At 39.6% G+C, this 27273-nt stretch overlaps 1 protein-coding gene across 1 annotated transcript in view; it reads left to right on the plus strand.

Annotated features, from left to right (window-relative positions):
* The window catches only part of GALK2 (galactokinase 2), a 45722-nt gene extending 18715 nt beyond the window's left edge, over window positions 1-27007 (plus strand). The window contains exons 6-10 of the mRNA XM_040077618.1: window positions 4384-4482; window positions 7207-7359; window positions 12239-12449; window positions 19635-19836; window positions 26529-27007. Of these exons, the coding sequence (XP_039933552.1) occupies window positions 4384-4482; window positions 7207-7359; window positions 12239-12449; window positions 19635-19836; window positions 26529-26736 (873 nt within the window). The 3' untranslated portion in view covers window positions 26737-27007. The remainder of the gene's footprint in view (window positions 1-4383; window positions 4483-7206; window positions 7360-12238; window positions 12450-19634; window positions 19837-26528) is intronic.
* The last annotated feature ends 266 nt before the right edge of the window (window positions 27008-27273 follow it).

Genomic DNA, 27273 nt, shown 5'->3' on the forward strand with positions numbered 1-27273 from the left:
CCTGGGCAGGGGCAGGAGAGGGACTTAAAGATCCTTGCGGGTTTCTTCCACATCAGGATATTCTGGGATTCTGGGATTATATGCACTTCCCTTCTTGGCTAGGTTATTGGGTTCTTTGGGGATTTTTTGCAGGGGGGTGAGATCAAAGGAAATATCTCCTGATGTTTGAGATTTCTGAATTACTATGTTACATATATGCCTTTGCTTTTTTAGTGTAGATGACAGCTTAGAATTTACCATCTGTGTGATAGTTACAGTTCACCTGGTCTAGTTTGTCCTGTTGGAACAACTTCTTGAAACAATAATACAGAAATTCAGAGGGCAGTAACATATGTAGACCTCACAGTATATAAGCTAAGAAATTTTTAAATTTATCTAAGTAGGTTTTTTGTAGAATCATAATGCTACAATTCATACCCATTTAAATTATGATTTTAGTATCTTTCTGTTCCACTTTTCATTACTGTCATATGAATAAGATTTTAAATCTACCCTGCAACTGTTTCCCTGAGACTATATTCTGTACAGAGTAAGTCACAATGCTGGAAATAGGGAAGTTTTTTGAATTCTCATTTCAGCTTTGTAACTCATTCACATGACTTTGAACAAATCATGTAAGTATCTGTGCTGTCTCTAAGTTGAAGATAACAGCAGCCTTATAGGAATGCTTTTAAAGTAAACCATGTAAAATTCTATGAAGATTTGTGATTTACTAGTATTTTTGAAACACTGCTTTAGGGGTGGAAAAGCATGCTAATGAGCATAGAACGACCTGTGTTTTGTGGCTGGCTCAAAGTGATCTCTCATATGAATCACAGTGTGTGGGATGCAAGTGGAGTCTGTGTGCAGATGGGGTTTATTCGTTCTCTGTATTTGTCATGTTGCTTCATGAGGAGCAAATATCTGCCTTCACCAAGTTCAGTGAGAAAGCCTGTTCTAGGACTTCTGCAGAACTCAGAAGTCAAATTGTTTATTTTATACACATAACAATTGTATCTGGAAGTCTAGCAAGGAGTGTCAGGCCCCCTCTAACCTACCAGCCTGCCAGGTGATGTGGTGGTGTAGCCTGGGCTGCAGTCCCGCCACACGTGCCTGTGAGAACGCTCTGCGTTACTTCTCTCAGAACTGCAGTGCTGCCAGAAGGAAGGTGTTCCCTGCCCAGGAATTGTTCAGGCAGACATTTGAGATGTTGCCAAATTGTGCAGTGAAATCTGGGCTCTGAGAAGCTCTGTATTTTTACAGGTCACACATACACTGAAAAGATACAAATAGCAGATGACGCAAACAGCCCCTGCCCTAAAGAGCTTCTGAGTGTTGCAAGTTGAATGGAAACAAGGCATTGCTCTGAGATAGGCAAAAGCTATTTCCTTTTATTACATGGTTCTCACAGATTTTTTCCCTTAGAGATATTTTCTGTGGAAGCCTAAATTCTAAGAACTTGTGTAGTAAAATGTGGGTTTTTTCACTTTCTAGTAATGAAGTCACACATATTTATAGCATTATCATGTAAGAATCCCAAGTAGCAATTACTAATTAGAAAGGGGAGGAAGATGCTCCTCATTTTACTGTGGAAATGGAGCCATGATGAATTAAAGAGACTTTCCCTGACTCACAAGAAACTTAATGTGGAGCTAGAAATTGAGCCCAGACCTCCTGAAATTCAGTTCACTGTTTCAGTCATATGACCATCCTTTTCCAAGTATCAAATATGTGCACAAGGCTCTCCAGTTTAGTCTTCACATTAGTTTCCAATGAAACTTTGCCCTTTCACTCGTTTTAGCAAAAAGGCAAACATTTGCCCATTTGTCTCAATAGTAATAGAAACGGCTCTCTATACAGATGACAATTTCCTCTCCATTCACATGCTTCTCATCCTAGTATTAAAGGCCAGCCTGTGTCAGCAAGGGCCCGTTTAAATTAGAAACCAAATAATATTTCAGGGATGCCTTGGGCTGTCTTGTGGAGAGGGTTCTTTGCAACCCTTGCCAGTTACTACTTGGTGGTCCTGCCAATCCTTGCTAAGTTTCAAAACAGAAGTTGCTCAAGCTGGAGCAGCGCTGCTTGCCCGGCATATGTAGCTGGACAGCCGGGACCGAGTGAGGCCCGGAGCTCAAGCAGGCACAGTTCACCAGACCTTGTAAAGGGACAGGGGAGTGGCACTGTCCTAATTGTTAACATTTCTCCTCTGCAAGACTTCTCCTGATACTTATTTAATAAGCCTGGGCTCATAAAGTCTAAGCAATTTAGGCAATCAAGTGGTAGCTGATGTGTATGTGGAGATGCAGATGCAGCCAGACCAAGTGAAGAGTGAAATGCCTAATTTCTGACTTTGCCATGCTTTATCTGGCAGTTGCAGATGAAGTAATACCTCAGGCAGCTGTGCCCAAGAATGGAATTTATGTTGTGAGCACCTCAGGAGCTGTACTTCAGGCCAGGTTTGCACAGCCACAGCTCCTATGTGAGTGTGCAGGGCTCGTCTGCCAGCGTGGTCTCATCCAGTGAGTAACACTCAGAAGCTCCAGTCTGAAAGCTTCTGCCAGTGACAACAAAAGTTAGGGACGTGGTGTTGCTGTGTTCTCAGAGGGACGAAAGGCAGGTTCAGCAGAACTGGCTGAAACATGCTGGCATTCCCACATCACAGTTGTTTGTAAATAGGCACAACTTCATATGTAGAGACTGCTGTGTGTGGATGTTTGTTATTCTCTGTAGAGCTGTTGCCGAGTATTTTAGCATTAAATGGGAAAAAAGCATCATTACATTCATTAGCATTTCATTCAGACTCATTTTCAGCTCATAGTGGAGCAGAGAGATACGGTAATTAGATGTTAAACTTTCATTGATGGGATGAAGAGGTCTGAGGTTCAAACTGGAAATGGGACTCAAGTGGGCATGGGACAGGGAGGAAAAATGAATTTTCATGAACCTGGGAAATGGTTTTTGTTAAAAAGAGAGAGCACCAAAATGCATGATGTTTCTATAGTTTCTCAAGAAAAGAAAAGAAACGTTATTTCAGCTTATCTTCAAAATACACAAAGGAAGGACAGTGCTGAAAAAGAGAGTATTTTTACTGATTGTACTTTCAATGTTCTCTCATTAATGGCCTTTTTCTCATAAGAGGTCGTTTACCATCTTTGATTCAAAGAGATCCACTCTGCATAGTTTTACAGTAACTTTGTTTTTTGGTAACTTCTGCTTATCAGCCTAAGGCTTATTGGCCACAACTGCATCTGAGCTGACTCAATTGGTTGTTAGTGCATTTGCAAACATTCATCTAAGCACCAATTTTACAGCTGTGTCAGTGGGGCCACTACAGGACTTGAGCAAGCAGGCAGGCAGGCAGGCACCCTGCACATACCTCTCTCAGCATCGTGATTTACTGCCTCTATCTGCTGCCTTTTACAGCTGTGTGCTGGCTAGTGTCCCTGTCTTGCTGCTTAGCTTGTTTCAGTCCTGTAATGCTACATCCTTGCTGTGGAATCTGAATCTGACTTTGCCACTGCGCTGGAAAACGGCCTGTGGCTTGTCTGAAGTTCTTTTCCCTTCTTCCCTGTGGTTACCTTGTGCTTAGAAAAACAAACTGGTAGGGGTCATAATAGGGGGACACAAATACTTTCCTTTTGACCCACTTCTTCTTGACTAGTCTGTATTCTTTGACCATTTTCCAAGGTTTCTCTTGTGTTTTCACTTGGCCTGATAGCTGAAAGCTTTACTGTTAATTATTATTTTTGACAGTTACGACATTGATATTCCACCCTCCCATAGTATCCTCTGACCTGCAGGTATTAGAAAGCACAGAGATATGCCTAAAATGTCACAAAGGAATGCACATCACATATAGTTATGAATTAGTTCAGATAAACAGAGTACAGTATCTCAAGGAGACATGACAAGCATAATTGACTTGAATATCTGCAGTGAGAAACAGTCTTGGAGTAATTTCTGATTATGGAGTCAGTAGATTAAAACAATATGGAGTATTAACTTGCAATTTTTTGCTAAGCTGAGATTCACATGTAGGTGGATTCATCTAATGACATCAGCAAAATGTTGGCTATTGGGATGGAAGGATCTGAAGTGCACAAGGGAGGTGGGAGGAGGACAGCTACAAAAGCTAAGTGTCTAAACAAGGATACTCTGAAAAGCATTTGGCTGTGTGGGTCCTCTGGAGACTGAATAGTTGGTTCTTTTTTGCTTCAGAACAAAATGGAAAAGGGGCCATGTGGCATCCTGGTTGATAGCAGCTTATGTTATTTGACATGTAAGAGATAATAGTTTCAGAACTCTGACATTGTTTCCTTTGTTTCCACACTAATTATTATGTAAACAGAATAAAAGTATCATACTTAACTGTGGCTGAAGGTTCATATGTTAATATTTTTTCAGGTGGAACTTGCAGAAATTTGCACAAAGAGCGAACGTTATATTGGCACAGAAGGTGGAGGAATGGACCAGTCGATCTCTTTTCTGGCAGAAGAAGGAACTGTATGTGTACCTTTGTAATCTAAACTAACAATGTATTTATGTAACAATTAATTTATGTAAGGAAAAAAATACCTTCATTGGTACCTAGAAGAGAAACAAGATAAGAAACTGGAATACCTGAGTAAGCAGTATAAGCACTGTTGGTATACAAATGAATCAGGAATTAAACTTATAAACTTGGGTGCAATTGAGTATGACAAGTTTGAATGAATGTGATGAGGAAAATCAGAAATGGCAAGGAGGAAGGAAAAGATGTGGGAAAAGATGTACTCTAGAAGAGCACCAGGATGCACTACTTGGCTAATTCGTGCTGAACTTAGAATGTTCCCATATAATGAAATCTGAATGGTCGGCATCCCTTGTATTCAGTGCAAATGGGATAATTATTACAAAAATGCTTTCTTGAAACTTCTTATAACCAAACAGTTCTAGGAAGTTTTGCCAGGTTCAGTTACAAAGACAATAGAGACTTCTTTTTTCACCAGTTTTGCTAATTCCAGACAATTCTGTGGCTGGATTTTGATGTAGAAGGCATTTAGCAGTTTTAAACGTGGTGACAGAAGGTGAACTAGCTGTGATAAACAGGACCTGCCAAGTTATGCATGCGTGCTTGCAGTGGAATTTACAGTGAGGTTCATCTGCTGTCCCAGAAGGTGCACAGGACTGCAACTGTTCAAACCTCTGACTTGTAAAATACTTTTATTGGAATTAATGTAGTGTTTCATAACAACCTTTACTTCCCTTATGATTGTGGCATTTTCTCTACAGCTTTTGTTCCTTAATGATGTCTCGGATGAGCTTACACAGAAAAAACCTATTTCCTAGAATTACACCAAACATTTAATGCCATCATGAGACACATGTATTTTCAATTTCACATCACCTGTACCTACTCTCCACCTTTCCTTCATGTTTATACTGTTAGTTGTAAAAACACAGCTACATGAATAATGAAAGAAGGAAGCAGCATATTTTCCTGCCATACACAGTGATGTTTATGTAAGTGGAAGCTTTTCTGATATATAGCAGTGGTGACCAAGAAGACAAAGAAAATGCTAGAATGGATGAGAAAAGAAATTGTGAACCAACCAGAAAATATCCTTCCTTTAGTGTACTTGCAGCTGAATGCAGCTCTAGCCTCCCATCTTAAAAAAAATCAAGTACAGTAAAGGACACTGAGGTTTATCAAAGCAATTTTTTTTAATATGAGCAGTGACTGAATAATTTCAAACTTTTCAGCTTGGAAAACAAAAAGCTTTGAGGGTGATACTTAGAACTTTGTAAATTCCCTAAACAAGTAAAGAGAAGGTAAATGGAGGATTCAATGTTTTTCATAACTGAAGAACTAATGGAAACACAATGACATTAGCAAGCATCTTGTAAAAAAACAAACAAGGAAGTTTGGGTTTTTTTCCAAAACATTCATTGTTAAATTGAGAAATACCATACATTGTGGAAGGCAGAAGTTTTAAAAGGATTCAAAAAAGACCTTTGTGGATATACTAACAGGGTGTTAAACTATATGTAGCTATTAAACGTAATTGATGTTTCTTCCAGTGTAATTATAACCACTGTAATCTTTGCTTATGGGAATCTGGAAAAACATACCCCAAGAAAAGATTGCTTTGTATATGTTCTATTTTTATATTCCCCCTAAATAGCCATTTATGGCTACTGTCAGAATCAGGACACTAGACCAGCTTAGTGGTGCATTCTGGTCTAATGTAGCAGATCTTAAAGGGTATATTTAAATGTAAGCAAGTCTGTCTGTCTTGATACCATTCTGTGATGGGGTCCAGGATCTCAATGGCAGGGAGTAGCACACATGCTGTACATAATGTACAAGCGGATTTGTCATTGTTTATTTAGCACTCTAGCTGCTCAAGGGACTCTCTGGGGGTGAACAATGCCAAAACCCGTAAGACGGCCCTGCTCACACAGTTACAGCCTATTCTAAGAAGCCAAAGTAGGGCACATGATTTACAATTTATCCCAGTGAAAAACCAGATGTGAATTTAATCTCTTGATTACATTACATCCTGAATTATTTAATTAATGGATGCCTAACTTATTCCATGAAAAGGTCACAAATGCTGGGAACGTCTTACGCAGCTTGTGTAAGCATATGCGAGGCAAGGCAGTCTCTTATGTCAGAAAAGAGGAAACAGTAACTACATTCTTACACGCAGTTTTTAGTTTCTTGGGTTGATTGTCTGTATGTACCATGATCGCTGCCTCAAATCAGCCATAAATGTTGGTACCATACTGTACCTCAGTGAACTAATCTCACTGCAGTGCAAAATCAGAAGAGAGAGGGGGAGATAGACATTGATGAAGGGGCAGGGAATGCAAAGCCCCTTGTTTCTAGTGGCACGCACATTAGCTTCAGCCAGGCCTGGTACTTCTCTGCAGATCAAAGTGAAACTGTTGTCTTAAACAGGCAAGAAAAATAGGTTGGGTGGGGTTCTGTAAAACGCTGAAAAAACCCAAAGACTTAATGGAAACATTTTAAAATCCGGCTACAGGGAAAGGTTTGAAATGTATGTGTAACTTGACCAATGAGGTTAAAGCTCTTTTCTTGCTGTTTCATGTCAGTTTTTTTTTCCTTAACTGTCCCTGGATTTTCAAGAGAAAAAACATGCAAATTTGCATTTGATTTATAGAACTAAGTGCACTGTTAGCTAGTAGTAAATTAAAACTAACCATTCATTTTTCTTTCAATAGGCCAAGTTGATAGAGTTCAGTCCACTGAGGGCAACTGATGTTAGACTTCCAAGTGGAGCAACGTTTGTTATTGCTAACAGTTGTGTTGAAATGAATAAAGCAGCAACTTCTCATTACAATATTAGGGTAATGGAGTGTCGGCTGGCTACAAAGGTAATGCATGGCTTATGTCAAACTCTAATGAAACCTTCATCTAAATATGTGCTTTTTTCCACTTCTGACCAGTTGTGTCTTTAACACCTGGCTAGGTGCTACTCTTAGTATAATTTTTCTTTCCAGAACCAGACACTTCCATCTGCAGGAACAGAACTCCTGCTGAGTTTAATGGAAGTGCAAGGACTGTGTCCTTATATAGAAGATTTTGTGATTTAGTTCTATTAAACTTATTTTTTGTTATATTTCAGTGGAGGAAATAAGTCTATTTTTCAGAAAAAAAAAAATTCCCAGTTAATAAGATAGACTGTTTCTAATTAAAGCTGAATAATGACAAATAATGGAAAGCAACCAGTATGGTCACATGTTTATATGTATGTATGGCAATAGATGTGTATTTTCTAGGATTTAGAGAACATCCAAGCTAGTAGTTGAAGGCCTGGAAGTAATATTAGAAATGCTGAATAGCAGCATGTATGTCAGTGTAAAGTTTAAAAACAGGCTTGAATTAAACCCCAACATTTAAGGTGTACTGCCAGCTTACAGTTTGAAATTATTTCTAAAATGTATGGAAATTGAACAGGGGAAATCTAAATTCTGCTTTAATTCTGGATTTTGTATGTTCAGGAGTATGTGGATGTAGAGTTTGATTTGAGTTTTTTTATGTGAAGACAGTACATTTTTCTTTGATAAATGAGGAATAAGCCTAAATATTCACTGCAGTTGTACCCAATATAGGTTGTTGTGGGAAACAACAGAATATGGGTCACAAAGTCTAGAAGAAAGCTTTGAAAAATGCAGCGTGGAACTCCTTGCCACAGAACATTAGACCAGTATCTGATCAATATTCAGAAGGACTTTGAACATCTGTTGGCATCATGATTCCATAAAAAAACAATTTCTTACAAATTTCAGTTAGTGCTAAAAAGATAGTTGAAGATCTGATGAAACACTGACAAAATAATGTGCTGAGATACTTTTTTGAGGAGGGAGGCTAAACTTGAGATGACTTTTTAAAGTATAAAAGGAATAATTGCATTTCAGTTGTATCTAAGACATGGTAAAAAAAAATAGCACCAATGACCACAGTTAAAGCTGTTGTCACTGCAGTTAATAAAAAGAGTTTTAAGCCATTAAGAAAATGAAGGACCTGTCTCTTTGTTAAATCTGTTATAACTCATAAATCTCTAATTTGGGATTGCTAATTGACAAAATATATGTTTTTAAGACAAGCTTCTTTTGTAAATTCTTTTTTTGGGGGGAGCATAAGGAATAGAGAGCCTTCACAGATACTCTTTTCTAAAAGGCACTGTACAACGAGTGCATTAAGCTGTGAGAGCTTTTGAAGTTATTGTTCCATATACCAGACTTTGTGAATTGAATCGCAGTTTTCTAAATTGCTTTAAATTATTAACCCTGTACAGTAAACTGAAGAGGTAGTAAGGAAACTTATTTTCTTTTACATTCCGGTTAGCTATGATGCAATCTCTAAAAATGTACTTTTAGCAGATGCTTGATTTTAAGGAGACTAACAACATACACCTGTCTGTTTTTAAACATATGCTACCCAGATGGAAAGCTGCACACACTATAAAAATACACTGAGCCAGGAAAAGATTGTCTTTAGGAAGAGGTCACAGTGGGGTGAAGGAGGGCAGGTATGTAAGTGGAAACAGGGAAGTCTTTTAAGCACCATTAAGCTAATGGAACTATGAACTAACGTGCTGGGCCTTGCAATAACGCTTTAAAAGAAATTCTCATTGTAAGTGCCTTCGGATAGGCTTTTTCCCCCCCTTTTCTACTTTAGGTAATTTTAGAGTTCCATACTGCTTTACTACGTAGGTAAAGATGCCAACACAGCGTATCCCCGCTAACATTAGCATAGAGCATTTTGATATCAGTCTGTCCTGCAGTGAGTTCTCGATCATCCTGGCAAATTGTCTTAGATTCTGTTTCTTTCCCTTCCCTCTAGAGAATCATTGTTTTGCCTTTTTCTTTCCCTTTCTCTACTCTTGGAGCAGCCTCTGAGCGCTCTCCTGCCCTCTGTTACAGTGAGTTTAAAGTTCAGAGACGTTTCTGTTCTGCAGAGCTCTCGCAGTCCGGCAGGAACTGACCTGTCCCTCATGGTGCCCAGCTCCCCCGGCTGGGACAAGCGGGGCTGGGGACGCTGTGCTCCCCCTGCCTCGCCCTCGGTGTGGTGTGGGGCCAGCAGTGCCTGCAGCTGCAGAGCCACCATCAGCTCCTGGGCACATGTGCTCAGATGGCATTATAGAGATGTTATGTGTAAGGGAGTGATGTTGCTATAAAAGTATTCCTGGACTTACTCCTAGTCAGACTTTCTTGTATTTATATTTGTCCCATCATTTACCAAGTATGTTTTCCTCTCAGTTACTTACAGCTCTCCAGTGTGCCTGTGTTGAACAATAAAGAACAATAAAGCCCAGAGATTCTATATCCTGGCAGTTAAGAGCCAGCTGCTTGATGTCCAGATCTTTAATCCATCTAGTCAGAGATCATCAAGACAATATCCAGCTGTGGGAGAAGTACTGGGATTAGTTTTTTACATTAAAGAGTTGGAATTTTTTTCCCTATTTCTGTTCCATGTCTATTACAATTCGAGCTGCTGCAGCTAGACTGTTTTCAAAAACCATTTCTGTTTGCCCATAATATTTTTCCCAGTGCTGTTAGAATCAAAACTTTGGTATAAGCAGGATGGACCTTTCCAGCAAAGCCGTACCCACTGGCCCAACGGGGTCACTTTCCATTTGGAACATTTGACCTGTAAAACCCCAGTGTAGTTGGCTAAACTGAAATACAGCATGTCCCTTGAAGTACAGAAATGAGAACAGATGTGACAATGCATGCGGTGTATTTCTGTAGGGGATTATTTATTTAAAAAGGAAGTAGAAAAAATTTTGTTGCCTTATAGAATATTATTGTTTGTAAATGCTGTTTAACTTCTCATAATAAAGTCCAGAGGATGCTGAATATTGGGAATAAAGCATGCGGAGAATAGTTTCCATTCATTTAGCACCTTGAAGATCTATATGCACCAACGTACAACATATTTAAGTAAAGTGAAGCAGTAATTTTTATTCTAACTTACCAGTAAGTAAGAAAAACACAAATGACATAAAGGCTGTGGAGTTCTAGGTACTCAGAAAAGGAAGCCAGAAGTGACTTACAGAAGAAATTTTACAGTCTTTTACAGAAGAAATTCTCTCAAGCTGATTTCTGCATTAGGCACAAAACACTTCTACTTCTTTCTCTATCACTGAACATATAAAATTGTGTTTAAAATGGCAGCAAAGTTATAGGATTGGGATTTTGTTTGTTTTGCTCTACTGAGCCCCACAGAAATCTCAGCAAGTCACTAGATGGCACCAAAAGTAGTTAATTTTTAGATACTGCAATAAAGCAAAACTGTAAGAGTCCCTCCAAAAAAAGCACTGTTGGGAGAGAGTGAGATTCTACACCAGATAGCTGGGCAGCAGATCTGCTTAAATTTCAGGCTGTAACTTTGCACAAAACAAAGCAACTACTTTCCAGATATGTATGTAAATCCCATGACTTTTTTAACCCAGAAAATTAAATAGCTTAGCTGAATCAAGACAAATTATTTCACCTCAATCTCAGTCCAAAACAGAGCTTATTGAAAAGAATAAAACACACTGGGTGAAATCTTGGACTTGTTGATAAAATGTTTGAACACTGATTTGTATAGAAAAAGTATTTCATTCCCTGGTCTTTCTGTACAGGTTTAAACTCTTTCCAGACATACAGCTTGATCTAGAAGTTTTAAACTCAATTTAAATAGTGCAGCACTAGAGATACACCACGTGCCTACAAACACAGGAAAATGACATTGGTGTGTACCTGCTAATCTTTGTTTTACGTTGTAATCTGTTGAAATTACAGGTGCTATGTCAATGACCACTGACTATTCTTCTATAATTCATAACATCAAAATATTTCACCTTATGAGGAAAGCTGCTTTACCACTTTCATTAGACACATAGCAGCATCAAGACAAATTTCAGCCTTCCAGAGAAAAGCCTGTTGGACATCCTGCCTTTCAGGATTCTGGTGTGTTGAAGTAACAACTGTCAACTGCCAAAACATCACAAAGATACACAAAGCATGGTATCATTGCCAGGAGTGGGGAAAGCAGATCCATCTATAACTAATGAATGTCACAGCAACCATGCAGGAATGGAACAGATTCAGACCAACATTGTACTGTTCCTGTAAAGGCTCAAAAGTTCCTTTAAATTGGATGTTAAAGAAGGCACTTAAATTTTACTTAAAACTCCAGAGATTGAGAAAGGTTACGGTTATTCTCCCCACAAATCTTATGACCATTTTCGTATTTTTAAGGCTATTACGAGAAAAGGCTGTAATGACAACCTCAGATGTTCATCAGAAAATTCCAGGAGTGTATTGGAAATGTCAAACTGAAATGTTAGGGCAAATACAAGTAGTGTGGAAATATACTTTTTAAGGACTTTTAGTGTTACAACATCATAGCACTTGTATAAACAGTTGTCCAGATGGGATTGTAAAAGGTTAGTAAGTGCTTGAAGTAACAAAGTCCATGGAAGAGGATAAATCACTTATCTGATATCACACTAATAATGCCAGTAGGGCTTTTACAGACAGTATCTGATTTGAGGGAAGAATATCTGTCATTCACAGACCTTTAAAAATAAATGTAAGTATTGACTGCTCTGTACTGATAGAAAGTAGCTTCTGATAGCTCTCAATTAAGAAGTGAAAAAAGAAAATGGGCTTTAAAGATACTTACAGACAACTAATGGTTTTAAACAGGAAAGCGTAATATTTTCTGTTTTGTTGGTTTGTTTTTTTTTTTTAATTTTAGCTTCTCTCAAAGTCAAAAGGTTTGGAATGGAGAAAAATGTTGCGACTCCATGATGTGCAAACCAAGCTAGGAGTTAGCCTAGAGGAAATGCTGACCATTGTCGAGGAGGTATTACATCCTGAGCCTTACAGCGCAGAGGAAATTTGTAAATGCCTGGGAATTAGCCTGGAGGAGCTCCGCTCTCAGATCCTTAGTCAAAGCATGCAAGATGGTGAGCATATATGAAATGGTGGGGTTTACTGTACAATGTTTGCATTATATAAAAATTTTATGCATTAATAAGTAGAGCAAATGGAAGCCTTGCCAGAATACTTGGCTGGAATCTTGGTTGGGAAGTGAAAGAATTGATACCATCATCAATTGATATTTTCATTCTTACTTTTAACTTAAAATACAGCAAACTTTGATTTTGTTTGAACTGTTTTTAAAATTATGAAAATAGCAGATCACTTAACTGGTGTTTAAGAGCAGCATAGATGGGTTTGTGCTTCTGTTCTTAACTGATAAATACATGATCACTTCCTAAAACAGGCACTGGGCAAGCAAGTTGTCTTGGTCTTTCCTGAGAAAGTTCCTGTCACTTTTACTGTTTCTTTTAGGAATATGGTGGAGATGAACAATTTACCAGCTAAAGTATTTCCCATGTATAATTGTTTAGGATTATACCACTCAGTCATGAGCCTTGTCACACATGAAATGTATCCTGGATGCATATAGTAGGGTTGCTAATAATACCAAATAATAGAGAATTTATGAAATAATTTTTTTGTTTTCGTAACAGGTTTAAGGCCCGTTAAGATCAGAATCTTTCTGTAAGAACTACATAGGCTCCTTCTTCCTTGTTTCCATTCTGTAGCATTAATACCTGTATTCTTTTGGAGCCAGATTACATCCTTGTCAGTCCTTCCCAAGACTGCTTTCAGAAATGTGTACATTGGATGTACCTAGATCTGTAACATATCTATCTATACTGACACTTAATTGAATAATCTGGAGTGATTGTAAATTTTATATATTGTCTAAGGACTAGGTTCTGAATCTTTAACCTGTTTTATACCCCTGTGGTATCAGACAGTATGAGACCATCTTATTGTCTAATGACACTGCCAGAAGATACCAGGATGGAATAAGATATCTTAAGCCAGCTCTTTATCTCCATAGAAAGAGCTTTGATAACTTTGTACTGTCTGTACATGAGGAATATATGAACCATGTACATGCACTCTGCAGCATTTTCCTGGGAAACTGCAAGGTTGTAAATCTTACACTGTCCCTGCACTCTCCTCTTCCTGAAGCAATGCAAGACTATTAACTTACAGATGTTTATACTCCTTATACCTGGTTTATAAAACAAAATTCTACTGTGCTGCAAAATTGAGTTGTTTATACAGGTTATCTTGATTTTTTTCAAAAAAACAAAGTCTAAATGAAAAGTTTGGACATAAAAGCCATAGAAGAAACTCAGAGGAAATTTTATACTGTAGCTCTGAATACCATTTGCAGATGTTTGCTGAACAGAATGCCTTAAACTTGCATGACCGTGATTTCATTTGATAAGACCAATTAAAAAGGATTATGCTGAAAGCCTTTTTGCATGTACAGTATGAAATTAAGTAACATTTCTGTAATACTAATGCTGAAGAAACAGGACAGACACAGAAAGACTCTAAATCTGCTGGGTTTGTTACACACAATACAAATTACACGTTATGTTGACTTTGGAGCACCAGAGGCTGTTTGAAGAAAATATTTTTCTTACTTCCCCTCTACTTTCCCACTCTATTTTAATGACAATGCCTGGCTTCTTCATGTGAGAAAGAAAATGTACTGTCAAATAGGTAACCTCTGCAGAGAATTCAGTGTCATTGAATTTCTTTGTTCAACACGAAGAACAAACCATAACATTTAGGGGATCTTTTCATGCCCAGAGATTGTTACAAATATTGTTTTGTACTAGCATTGTGTCTCATGTTTAAGGATCTAAAAGTGCTCTGTACATACTAATTTAGGCTCTACTCCTCCAGTGACAGTACTGCATACTTACATAAAGTTTTATCAGTGTGTTAGGATGACCAGATAAAAACTCTATGTGCCAAAGGAACATTCTATGGACTGCCTTCGGTCAAATCCCATGCCAGGTCTGGAACCCCACAGCAACTTTGCTTCCTTTTTACAGCAAGTATTCAAGGATTTCTGCAGTTCCCCACTGTACAGCCTATTCATTCCCCACGTGTGGAGAAGTACAGATTGTGTATAAAGCCTCTCTAAACTTCTTGCAGTTGTTCTTTGGTCAACTCAAAATCCTGAGTTTAAAGCTCCCTTGGAAATGTTTACACATGGATTGCACTTGTGGCTTCTGATCATCTCTAGAAAAATAATATTTATCACTTTCTAAGGTGCACTGTGCCATAATTTTGGCTTGGACTCAAGTGCTTCACAGAACACATAGTGTGTGGTGATTGTGGGACATTAAGTATTTATAAGCTTTGCCACAAAAGGATATTCTCCTGTAAAACAGTGTATTCCTTTAACCATGAAATGTTTTTCTTTTGTTTTTAAACCCATTTTTCCTTTTCATATTAAAAAAAATGAATCTAATTCTGACATTTAAACCTGAGAATGTTTAATGGATGCCACACAGCAGGCATCCATTTGCTGTGTGGATTTGCCTGTTTAACTCCTGTTTGTCCCCTGGAAAGAGAATTCTAAATCTGTGCTGCAAATTGCACAAGTGGTGCTTCACCAGCCGTTCGTAGGCATTGATGGTGACCTGAGGGCAGCACCATTTTCCACACTCCCTGCACTGGCTGGGAGGGGTGAGGTGAGGCAGGTCTCGTGTATTCTGTCAGGCAGCTCTGGGGTACAAAAAGCTCTCTGTGCACCAGTAGATGCCCTGCATGACCAGAAATTACACCTGGAAACTGATAAACCTCAGAGCACTTTCCAGTTTAAGGGTCCAGGTGCCTAGTTCAGCTTCGCCCTGGTCCATGTCATGGAGAAATTTTTGGACATAGCACAGAAGCAGAGACGTGGCTGCTCCAGGCAGATCCCATAACTGAAGGATGGAGGCTTTTGGGGTGTGACACAGGTTAGGTACAGGCACTGAATAGTCTAGGTTAGTTGCAAAAGCCTTGTAAAGCCATCATTCCTCTGGAGAAAAAATCACTTTAAACCAGTAGTTATCATAATCTCAAAACAGGTGTCTGCTAAAAGTGTCACCGAATCCAGCGATGACTCGTCCCCTGGTTTATTTTCAGAAAGCCAGATTGCAAACAGTTACTTGAGCAGTCCCAGTAGAGTAACTGTTCCCCACTTCAAGTAGGGGGTTCACAATCTGGCTCAAATTAAAGCCATCTGGCAACATTTTCTTATATACATTATGAGCCAGAAACCTTCACCCTCATCATGTTCAATCAGCAGGATGCCTAACAGAGAAGGGTACAATTCCACGTGAGTAATGGTGCTAGAAACTGTCCCCTACACAACTGCGTGTCCGTGAGTTTTTCCGGTTGTAAATTTCTAACAGTCCCATCAGCCATGTGTAGCTCATTAATCTACAGTGAAATGTATCTTTAGAAGCTGCCAAAGCAACTAGAAAAAAAATATATAGCCTGGAGAGGTTGGTCTTTAGCTAAAGGTCAGATAGAATTGTACAGGAAGCCTCTAAAGAAAGGAATCTGCTGAAGCTGAAGTTGTAACAAATAATATGAGTTGCTGAGAAGCCACAACGTTGACTTACCCAGAAAAAAAAATTCCTTTAACTGGACTGGACAGGTTTGCACAATTTTTGTAAAGTTAAAATTAAAAATATGACCATACAGTTGAAAATCCACAGTAAACATTTCTGTTATATTTAGTTAACCCTCAATTATTTGCGACTAATACCCCAGATTTTTGTCTGTTAAGAGATTTTATATGGATTTTGAACAAGCTTTCATTAACATTAGTCTGCTGGGTCACAGCAACTTGGAAGGTTCTTGCTGCAGTACTATCTATTGGTGCCCTGGAGAATGGCACCATTCTTTCAAGGGCATCTGGTGGTTTGTAAGTGAACTGATTTTACCTGTTTGTGGGTGACCTGACGGAAATCCTCTGCAGGAGCACACCTCAGAGAATTCTGAAGTAAGTTGGAGAAACCAGGCCTTTATTATTAGGAAAGTATATTTCCATTTTCGGGCTAATGAGTTACCTAATTCCATGCATTAGAGTAGATTTAAGGATCCGCTTGCTTTTAAGAATCTGGCATTAGTTCCCTAAACCCTGCTTTTTATGCTCTCCTTTGAGCACCACAGAGAGTGAGACCATACAACCCAGTTCTGTGCAATCCTGCAAGGGTTTCTTTGAGGGTTTCAGCTTTTCCTCTTTCAGAGCACTCCAGCCTTGGCTCAGACGTAAACTAATCAGGTGAGGGCTGTCTGGTTTTGTTTCTTTTAACCATGACAGAGTGTGGCTTAGGAAATCAGTGGAGCCAATATACAAGCTGTGATGTAGCAAACAGATTCCAATATAGATGTGACTTTTAGAAATATCATCTGTACTCGATCTTCGTTAGGCAGAGAGGGTTTGTTTGGACTACTTATCCAAACAGAAGAGATAGAAGAAGGTTTTTGTATTATCAGAGGCATTTGGTGTTGAAAGCTGAAAATGTGCGAATCATTTCATTATTAGGCTTAGAGAGTACCGAACTGTTTGCTGTCCTGAAGATAATTTTGCCTGAAAACGGCCTGAGAAGAAAAGCAAGCTATTCTTAAACACAAACATAATTTTTTTGAAATCAAATTCCGCCTTATAACAGACCAATAGCTAATGCCAGGATCCCAGCCTTTAACCGGTACTAATTTGGTGAATGTCCGCAAAGGAGTCTGCAAATAGCGCACAGCCGCTCTCTGCTGCCTGGAAGGAGCGTGTTCCCGGCCAGAGGAAGTGGCGTCAAGGTAGCAAATTCCCCCCTCCACCGAGAGGCTCTCCCAGGAGCCAGCACTGCCCAGGACACAGCTCAGGTCCCCTGGCTGGCAGCCAGAGCCGAGCGCTCATTGTGGTTGCCAATTCCCGACACGACGAGCGCGACACATCCCCAGAGATTTTAAGGTAATCTGGCCAGTAGAGCATTGCTCTACCAAAGGGTGGTCTCCGAATCAATCACAGCCTTTGGCAAGTCTGTGGCCCGACAATTGAAACCAGACATGTTTTCAGTTCATTCTTTGGGTTACTACTGTTCAATGGTGATTTACAAGAGAGTGTGAGCTATGGCAATCTCTCACGCAACTTTAGATATTCCCTAAACGAATGCACATTTAGAAATCTCCTTGCTCTAAAACAATGCCTCATAAGAAAAGAATATTTAAAGAGAAACCACCCTTAAAAATAGGCCAAGCTGCCTTTCTTCAGCATTCAAAAATACTGAGGCACTGCTTTGCAAAACACAGTGCAACTAGCTGCAGCAGCAACAAAATCAGAAACTAAAATATGCTCTTCCTGTGTGATACTCTCAAGTCCATGTTTCTGTGGGGCACTCAATTTTCTCATTTCTGTCCTAGTTAGAAATGCTTTCAGAAGGCCTGTTCACATGACAAACAGCACAGGGTTTCTCAGTAGCAGGCTGTATTGAATTACAAAATAAATAGGAGCAGAAGCAATATCAGCAGTAGCAGAACATTGCTATGTTAAATGTTTCTGTCTCATTTTAGACTACTTGTGTCTCAGCACTATTTTCAGCATTTACAGTTGTGAAATACTCTGGAGAAATAAAAAGGCATTATAGAGGTGCTGATGAAGTTTTAGTCTGTAAGGGTTGCTGCCTGGAGTGTACAACATGAGAGACTTCATATTGGAACTAATTTTATTTCCAGTCTTTCAAGGAAGATTTCTACATGTATTTGCAAATGTAGATTACTGAAAGTGTCAGAAGTGGTTCCAGAACTTGGCAGTCTCCAAAGAACAGCCAAGTAGGAACTCTGTGGGTCTGAGTCAGACAGCAAGTTCTATTTTAAATACAGGGCTGGTCTTGCTTCTCTTCTTACCTCTATTTGAGTGTTTTATCAGCCATTTTAGAAAGCAAGAGAGACCAGGAGCTGAATGGAGAGAAAAACGTCACTCTAAAGGAGAATTTACACGTAGAAAGAAGGTGAAGGATGTTCTGAAGTGCTCTAGCAAGGCTTTGCTGTGCTAAAATCAGGAAACAGTGCAGTAGGTGCTCCTTACAGAGGTTAAAGTCCATTAATATTTACCACCCAAACAGCTCACGCAAACCTATTTAGTCATAAATTAAATTATGTCATGCATACTTCTGGTGAACAATACTTCCTAAATAGTAGCCATGGTATAAAAGCAAACAGAACTATATTGGGAGAGGAAAACAATGAACTACAGCACAAGCTTGGGAACAGCAGATCAATTGTCAGATATTAGTCGCAAACCCAACCTTCCTGTAAATATGGGTGGCTTGTGGTGTCTTTAACCACAACCATCTCCTTCCTTTTTATGCCCCATTTTTCAGGCTTGATGGAGGTCTCTACCCTGACAGCCACACAGGTTTGGACACCCCCTTGACCTTTCCCAGAAGAATTGCTTTTCTATGGCACAACAGAAAAAGTTTAGCCAAAATCCTTGCACTAGTCTTTGATCTCAGCAGGTCAGTACTAATCAGTATCTGTCTGGGCTTGGCATCTCTTCCCATCCAGACAGGCAGCACTGATGCTTTGGCAAATAGCCTGTACCAAAAATAAACCCTGAAAACCAAAGTGAAAGCACCTGTTCTCTTCACTGTACCTTTAATCCAGGATTATCTACAGTCACAATAAGCCTGCATTGTCGAGAAAAGAAAAAAATGGAAAAAAAGTGGGTGGTGATTTTTGTGGTTTGGTGGCTGGTTGTTTTTCAAGCAAAGGTTCCTCTGCACAGCTCCATAACTGATGCAGATTTGGCCTGGAGCAGACACACACAAGGCCCTGGGCCAGCAGGTGCTGGCTGACAGCTGCCTACAGGGCACTGGGGACCCTCCAGGTGTTCTCCTGCCTCTGTTCTGCTGCTATTTGAAAACCTGAAAGCTTTAGATTAATGCCCTAATGCTGTCACTGCCAACCCTTGCACTTCTGCCTTGCCTCTGCAAAGTAAGAGAGACTGGGCCTGTTCAGTGGCAAAGCAAATAACCAGAGCACGTGCATGAAACTGTCAAAACAAAGAAAAAAAAAAGGAGATGTACATTGCATTTTGATAACCTCTAAACATTTTTTTTTTTTATTAGGGCTTTTAAAGTAGATGTAGGTGAACTTTTGCAGACAACTTTCAGCCTAGAGAGTTCTCATATAAAGGATATATTGCTAAAACCCCATAATTTTGTTACGTTTTTGTATGTTGCTTTTGTAGTGAATAATAATGCAGTTTTCTTTTTGTGTAGTTTCCACCTTTAAGTTATACCAGCGTGCAAAGCATGTGTACAGTGAGGCTGCCAGAGTGCTGGAATTTCAGAAGATTTGCAGCGAAGCACCTGCCAACGCACTCCAGCTGCTGGGAGAATTAATGAAGCAGAGCCATATCAGCTGCAGGGAGATGTATGAGTGCAGCTGTCCTGAACTGGATCGCCTGGTCGACATCTGCCTGTAAGTTCTGACCACAAGGAAGAGTAATCGTCTGTGGAGAATACAGTTCGAATGGAGGAGAAAATATGACATCCTTGGCTATTGCAATCTTAAAACGAAAGTATTCTTGTCTCTTCTTACAAAATTAATCTCCTGCAGGGACATTACATGGTCAATTATTTCCCTGCTGACATCTGTGTAATACTTTCAGATGAAAGCTACGGTTTATGGCTTTATTACAGATTTTGCTTTTGGACTGACTCATCGTCACAAGTGTTACGTTAGACTGTCGGCTACTCTTTCTTGAGTTGCAGAAGAAGTCATAAGTGGTTTTCTTAAAGCATCATCTTACTTGTTCTATCTGAACCATTACTTTTTCTCTACTCCTTAGAATTAATTATAGCATCATAAAATTATTTCAGTTGGAAGGGACCTTAAAGATCATCATGTTCCAACTCCCCTGCCATGGGCAGGAACACCTTGCACCAGGTTGCTCAGAGCCCTGTCCAAACTGATCAATCCCATGAGTACTTCCAGGGATGGGGCATCCACAGTTTCTCTGGGCAACCTATTCCAGTACCTCACAATTCTCATAGGAAAGAATTTCTTTCCAATATCTAATCTAAATCTACCTTTTTTAGGTTTCTTAATAATTTCAGTACTGCTGCCACAGGAGTTCCAGAGCATAAACAAGTTGCTGTACAATCTTAGGTTGTCTTGGAATTATAATGAAATGCAGTGAAATGCTATTTGCATTTTTTCAATTAAAAAATAAGTCATCCACTATATCAGATGGGTTGGACAGCATTTCACTGTTTAAAAAGTGAGTGTGCTAACTGTTGCAGGGCCTGACACTCTGTGCTATCTTAGCTTTCTACATATAATTAAGTCCCCATCTCTGCCCCAGCATTCTTCTTTCAGCTGTGATCCCTTTCTAACTCAGTTTGGTTGTGACGGAACAATCTCAATTCCAAAGCACAGTCCCTGAGAGCCATTTTGTTCCTTCTCTTCTCCCACACACAGGTTGTTGTGGTATCAGGCTGTTGTTTCCATGACTCAGCTACAGGGGATGGCGAGATCTGGTACAATCGTGTGTTAATCCACAAAGTAAAAACAAGCACTCAGTACTCACATCCTACATAGCATTTCATCCCTCCCACAGGGTCAGCATCAAACAATGTACATGTTTCAGTCCTGCTTTCTCTTTTTATGGTATATTTAATCACAGGACAGACACCTTGGAATCTAAATTCAGTGTCTGTAGAAGTAATTTAGTGGTTGGTGGTTTTTTTAACACTGGATGGGGGAATTAAGCAGTTGCCTGGGCTGTCCCTCCTCTACTCCATCCCTGCCTCTGCCTCAGCCATCCTGTCCCAGCTGCTTCCCATGGTCCCATAATGGCTCCCTGGTGATGCCACCCTCCTGACTTGTGCCCCTAATTGTTCCTCCTTCTCCTTGGAGAAGGGTGTGCTTAGTTTGGGAAACTGCCTTAAGCCAGAGCATTACTGCCCTGTCAGAAGGGAAATGTGGGGTGACACAAATGTTTGCAGGCCTGAGGTCAAGAAATCTTGTTTCACGGTCTTTCAGAAGCAGATATCCCATCCTCTCTCTACATCTTTTCAGTCTTGAAGAAAATAAATGGTTTCAATCTGAAGTTTAAAAATTAAATACCTTACCACCTTTACCGGCTTTTTTTTTTTTTTTAATAACTAAAAAATCAGTCTGGCTTAGAATGAAAATGTGAATTTTACAAGTATGCAATTTACCATATGAATTTTTCTTCTGCACTCACGGATATTTTAAGTTGCAGTACCCCTTTATCAGGTTTGTAAATAGATAGAGTACAAAATAGGTGAGTCTGATTTCTTTTGCAATCAAGATGGAATGGCCTCTGAGGCAGAAAGCTACAAAAACTGAACAGAAGATTTCTGGACATTGACAGATTATTTTGCATGTGGGATACACGTGCTGTTTTGTGCTAAAACAGAAAGCAGCCTGATGGCCACTGGACAGACTGATACCAGCTGAGCAGAACAAGCTTTGATTCTTCTCTTGGGACCCAGGCCAGGGTGTAACTCCCAGGCTGTGTTCAGTTTATTGTATCACATAGTGACCACATCATACAATAAGCTGTGACAGTCACTCAGCAGGGCAGTTCCACCAGACTTATCCCAGCTGCTCAAAGGGAACTGCTGATCCGTGTGTGAGAGTGGATAACTACCTCCAGGGTCAGCTGAAGACAGAAACTGAGCTCTACTGAATTATCAAAGATTTTGGGTGTCAAAGTCTTGACCCCATGCAAGGCATTGACACTGCTGCTTCTTGAGGCACCCCTGGCAGGGCAGGAGCCTTAAATGAACATCTGCATTGCTTTAGGTACAGTAACTGCCCAGAGCTGCTGCCTCAGTCAGTGACATCCAATGACTGCACTTGGCAGAGCTGAGGAATCCATTCTGACAGGGCCTCTTCTCAGAAAAGCTGGGAGGAAACTGTCCAGCCCTGTGCAGGGGAAAACAAGCAGGTACAGCCTGGTCTGATGTGCTCTGCAGCGTGGAGTTACCTGTGGCACTTCCAGTAAAGCAGCCAGGATAGCAGCGACAGCCTCTTGCAGCAGGAAGCTCAGCACAGGAATGGAAATTGTGTTCCATGTTTGTGCTGAGCTCTGTGCTCCCATGGTGACACAGCCCCAGCCAGCTCAGACAGGGGGACACTGGCTGCCAGGCAGGAGCACAGCCACAGCACCAAAAGGAAAGCAGCAGTTAGGATTTTTCTAAATTAAATTCAAATTCATCAGAACATTTCTGTTCCAGGGAGCAAAATAAAAATAGTAAAGGAAAAAAATGTGATGTGTGTGCCCACGTTACATCAGATTTCTGATTTACCAGCAGAAGAGCCCACAGTATATGATGGGCAGAGCTAAATACCACAATGGAGTGTCATTCACATGGAAAGACTTCAAATTTATATATTAAAATTATTTCATCTGGGTTTTTAAAAATTGTATTCTTTGCACAGAAAAAAAGTAAATTGTTTGTTCATTATTCTTTGCAGTCTTGTCCCACCAAGAATATTTCCTAAGAAATTCATCTTTCTTCTCTAGAAGTTTAGTATTAAATCTCTTTCTGATTCAGTAATTAGATTTCTAAAAGTGTATAGCTATTCTGGATGAATACAGCCTAAGCCAGCATTTAATTTTTGGGAAAAAAAAAAACAAAACAAAACCCTTTTCTTAAGTTGTACATTAAAAAACCTAAAGGACATAAAATCACTAGTCACTCTAGGAAGACTTGGCTGATGTGATTATAGAAATGGCCAGGAACTACATAAATTACATTCTTTACTTACGATGATATACAGCCTCCCTGGAACTTTCAAAAGCTTTTCCAAAAATACATTCCACAGAATTGCCTGAGTCTACTGCTGCTCTCTCCTTACAAGGTTTAAACTGTGAAGAATAATCTGCATATCCAGATGTTTTCTGTTTTGCCTAGATCTTTATGTTTTACTGTATAACCTCTGCCAAGAAAGAAAGGGATCCATACTTGCTGTGGTTTGTAGTGCTGAAAACGGTAACCACTAGTTGGTCAGTTGGTTTTTTTTAAAATTTTTCAAAGATTGAAGACCTGTGCTTTCTCTAACCTACCTCATGCTGTTAGTAGCTGGTTTACCTGTTAGTCTTCTAAAGCAGGTAACACAGCAGATTTACTAAACAATTAAGGGACAAAAAATTGGATGTGAGCTCCTGACTATGTTGGGTACTCTCGAAAATCTCTCAGTCCTTGGTGTTGCACATAACTTACTTTCGTTTTCTTATCCATCTTTTGGTGCTGTAAATCCTGATAATTTATGTGTTCCCAGCCATGCCTCTTACACGACAGACAGCTGAATCCTCTCTGACCACTTTTACAAGGTACAGATTGTACATTACATCCAGGTGCATTATGATAGCCCACACAATTCTTGCCATTTCCACTGATGATTTTCTTAAAAATGCAGAGCCTGCAATCATGGCATAATTTGAAATTTCAACAAAGCCAGACATGCTTAAAGCTGCTGTTCAAATGCAAACTAAACTACAAAACAGAATAGGCACAATAAATATATATGTTTATATATTTAAATCTTACCACGTTAACGCCATGATTTCAGGAAAGCTACTTCATAATTTTAAGTGTTTCAAATTAACAATATCGCTCTGGGTTTTTTCACCTCTTAAAAGCACAGTTATTTTTAAAATGGACTACTTCCATGTCTTGCCTACTTTCCATATACCAGACTATGGGATTTCCATTTTTAGTCCCTCCTTTTATTCTTTTCTTTGCTGCACTACTCATGTTTTTGCCCTCATTTACACCCCCAGAAGCGAATTCTCTTTGTGTCCAGTGAAGACCTGAACAAGATACACAAACACTGGCAGAAGCAAAGGGCAGAACCTGGGAGTGGGAGCTGAGTGTCCCCAGCACTGGACTCCAGCCACATTATCCTCCCTGCATTCCGTGTCGCGGCACTGCAGCCCAGCAGCACGCGGAGCCTTTCCCACACGTGAAATCCACAGGATTGTCTGCTCAGACTCCTCTTCAAAAACCCATCTAGATGCCAGTGCACAAGAGGAATGTCTGGCCAGGAATCCCGCTTTACCAGAGGGGTCCAGCTTAGCATTGAAGTGATTAAAACTTTAACGAGGCAGTTTCAGACCTGTTCCAAAGACAACTTCCTTGTGTTTGACCTGGATACCTCCCAGGCACCGCATCTCCTGCGGACCCTGCGTTCGGTGCTCCCTCCTGGCTCCGTGCAGTATCAGGTACTCGGTTTTCAGATGGGGCAGCACTGCCCATCAGGTTACTCAGCAGCCCCAAGTGGCCGCTATCACCACATTTGACACTGTTAAGCCACAGTATTTTGAAACACAGTGACTTCAGCTCTGCAACAAGCATATTTTCTGTCTACTTTATGCTTTATTTCTACTAAGTATTCGAAAATGACTCAGTAAAAATGAGGCATGAGCATGACCACAGAGAATTATGAAATCAGTAAAAGGTTCAGAGCAATTCTGAAGGGATTTCAGTTGCCTACCAAAATAAAAGCCAGACATCATCTGAAATACCAAGTTCTGTCTGAGGTAAGGCACCAAATGAGTACAGACAGTTGATTTAACAGACTCCGAAAAGTGGATTGGGTCTTATAAAGTCAATGGGAATTTCCTTATTGATTGCAACTGAGACTGGATTGGATCCTGCTCATTTTAGGAGGTTGCTTCATGGACTAGAAGCTACCAAAATTGCATCAGAGAATGAGTGGCTTACAGGAATAACAATAAGTAAAATAAAACACCAACAGGAAATGCAGAATGAACATAAAATCGAGTCAATATGAAGGGTGGCACCACACAGACACACTGAAGAAAGTGTTTCTGTTCAAGAAGAAATGTGTGTTTAGAATCAAACACATATGCAAGTACTTGCTTGAAATATGACCTAACCTCTACTAACTCAGCACTACACCAGATTCATTTAACATACAATGCACACATGAAAAATTACAACAGCCCACTCCAAATGAACTGTCATTTTCCAATGCTATTCACATGATGTCGTCTCTCCCTCTAACATATTCTAGGGCTTGTGAGTATCGCTGTGCATGGCTATTGGAAACACACCAAAAGTATTTGTTTGTAAGTCAGATTAGATCTCCCACAAGAATAAGATTTCAGATGCGTTTTCTGAATCTGACTGGATCCGTTCTCACTAGGTTAGAAAAGCCCCAAAGTAATTTATCACATGGTATTTTCCTACTTTCTCTAAGTAAAGATTAGGAACACAGGTAAGGAAACTATTGAAAACAATTCCAAATTCTAATGAGATGGCATCTGAGTCTTGCAGCGTAACAGCATGGGATTTGCTCTAGGACATTTCTAGCAGGCCAGTATGTTGAGGCTGGGAATGGTTTATATTTCACATGTCATTGTTCTTTCTGTTCACGCTCCTCATTAAGAGCATTTTTTCTTTCGGGACTACATTCGTATTTTACCTCTACCGCTGTCAGTCTTGTGTTCATGAGGTTCCTCAAAAGAGAGATACCCAACTCTGTCCATGTAGCATGAACAGAAGTTTATGTGAGTTTATTTATACAGAGTGCAGTGACTCTATTACTTTTTGAGAATCTCTGAACTCTCCTTTTCTTGACTGGCATGCTCAGCAGTCCTGCGGAAGCCTGTGAATCTTCAGCATGGTTTAGATCTGTCCTGGAAGAATAGAGATATTTGTCTTTGCCACATTAGAAAATGGCTTGCATGCCTACATCCTGTGCAATTAGTTTATGAACCCTCTTTTGTTATTTTTGTCATGTATTTCTGTTTTCACTTCTGATGTCTTATGAATGTTGCTAACACAATTCCTTTCTTCTCCTGCTTTCTTCATCTCAGCTGTGCTGTGATCCTAAAAACAGCTGATGCTGAAGCATTACAAAACAGGGGGACTTTTGGAACTGATAGAAATTACTGTATTGCAGTTTAAAGCGTCAGCACTTTTCTTTGGTCCAAAAGGGTAACTGAAAATTGCTGCAACGTTACATACAAGTGAACATCAGAACAGTCTGATGACACAGGAATACTCAAAACAATCTGAGTTTTCTATAAAAAAATTACATATGACAAAGTACCTCTTTTTAGTTTATTTTACATGATTTTTTTTCCCCCCTTTTTTTTTTTTTTTTAGGCAATTTGGGGCCATTGGGTCACGTCTGACTGGAGCTGGATGGGGTGGCTGCACTGTGTCAATGGTGCCTACTGACAACCTGAACACTTTCCTAAAAAATGTAAAAAAAGCTTATTACCAAACAGATGGCCAAAGGTTAGCAGTGGAGAATAACAGTCTGTTTGCTACCAAACCTGGAAGAGGAGCTTTGGTTTTTGTTGAGGCCTGAAGAACATAAAAATTTTAAAGAAACTATGTAGAGCATGTAGAACTGGCAGTACTTCCCATGCCACAGTAAATGAATGTTTTTTCTGGTTTGTATGGTAATGAGCAGTTGCTATTATCAAAATATATTTCTGAAGAAGCAATTAAAAGAAAACTCTTTGATTATAAAAGTCTTTCCCCCCCCCATATTAAATGTATCTTTCAGTATAAATATTGATTTACTAAAATGTATTGACAGGGAAAACTGAAATTGAAATAAAGATGATTATTTGTTACAGTGTCTCTCTCTTCTTTTCCCTTTACTGTAATAAAAGAGAGACCAGGTGTGCAATGAGCTGCCTCAGTGGAGGGAGGGGACCTTGCAGTGTTTGCAGGGCTGCTCAGTGCTTTTTCTCTTCAGGTCCTGGGCATTGGGGTTTTTTTTGGAGTGTTGTATAAAAAGGGAAGATTAAAACTGAAGCATTCAAAAAATTGGAAAGACCTTGCTAAACATTCAAAGTTTTCTACTCTTCACAAGTAGGATAATTACTGTTGTAATTAA

This window comes from Hirundo rustica, chromosome 13 (assembly GCF_015227805.2).
Source record: "Hirundo rustica isolate bHirRus1 chromosome 13, bHirRus1.pri.v3, whole genome shotgun sequence".
NCBI lineage: Eukaryota > Metazoa > Chordata > Aves > Passeriformes > Hirundinidae > Hirundo > Hirundo rustica.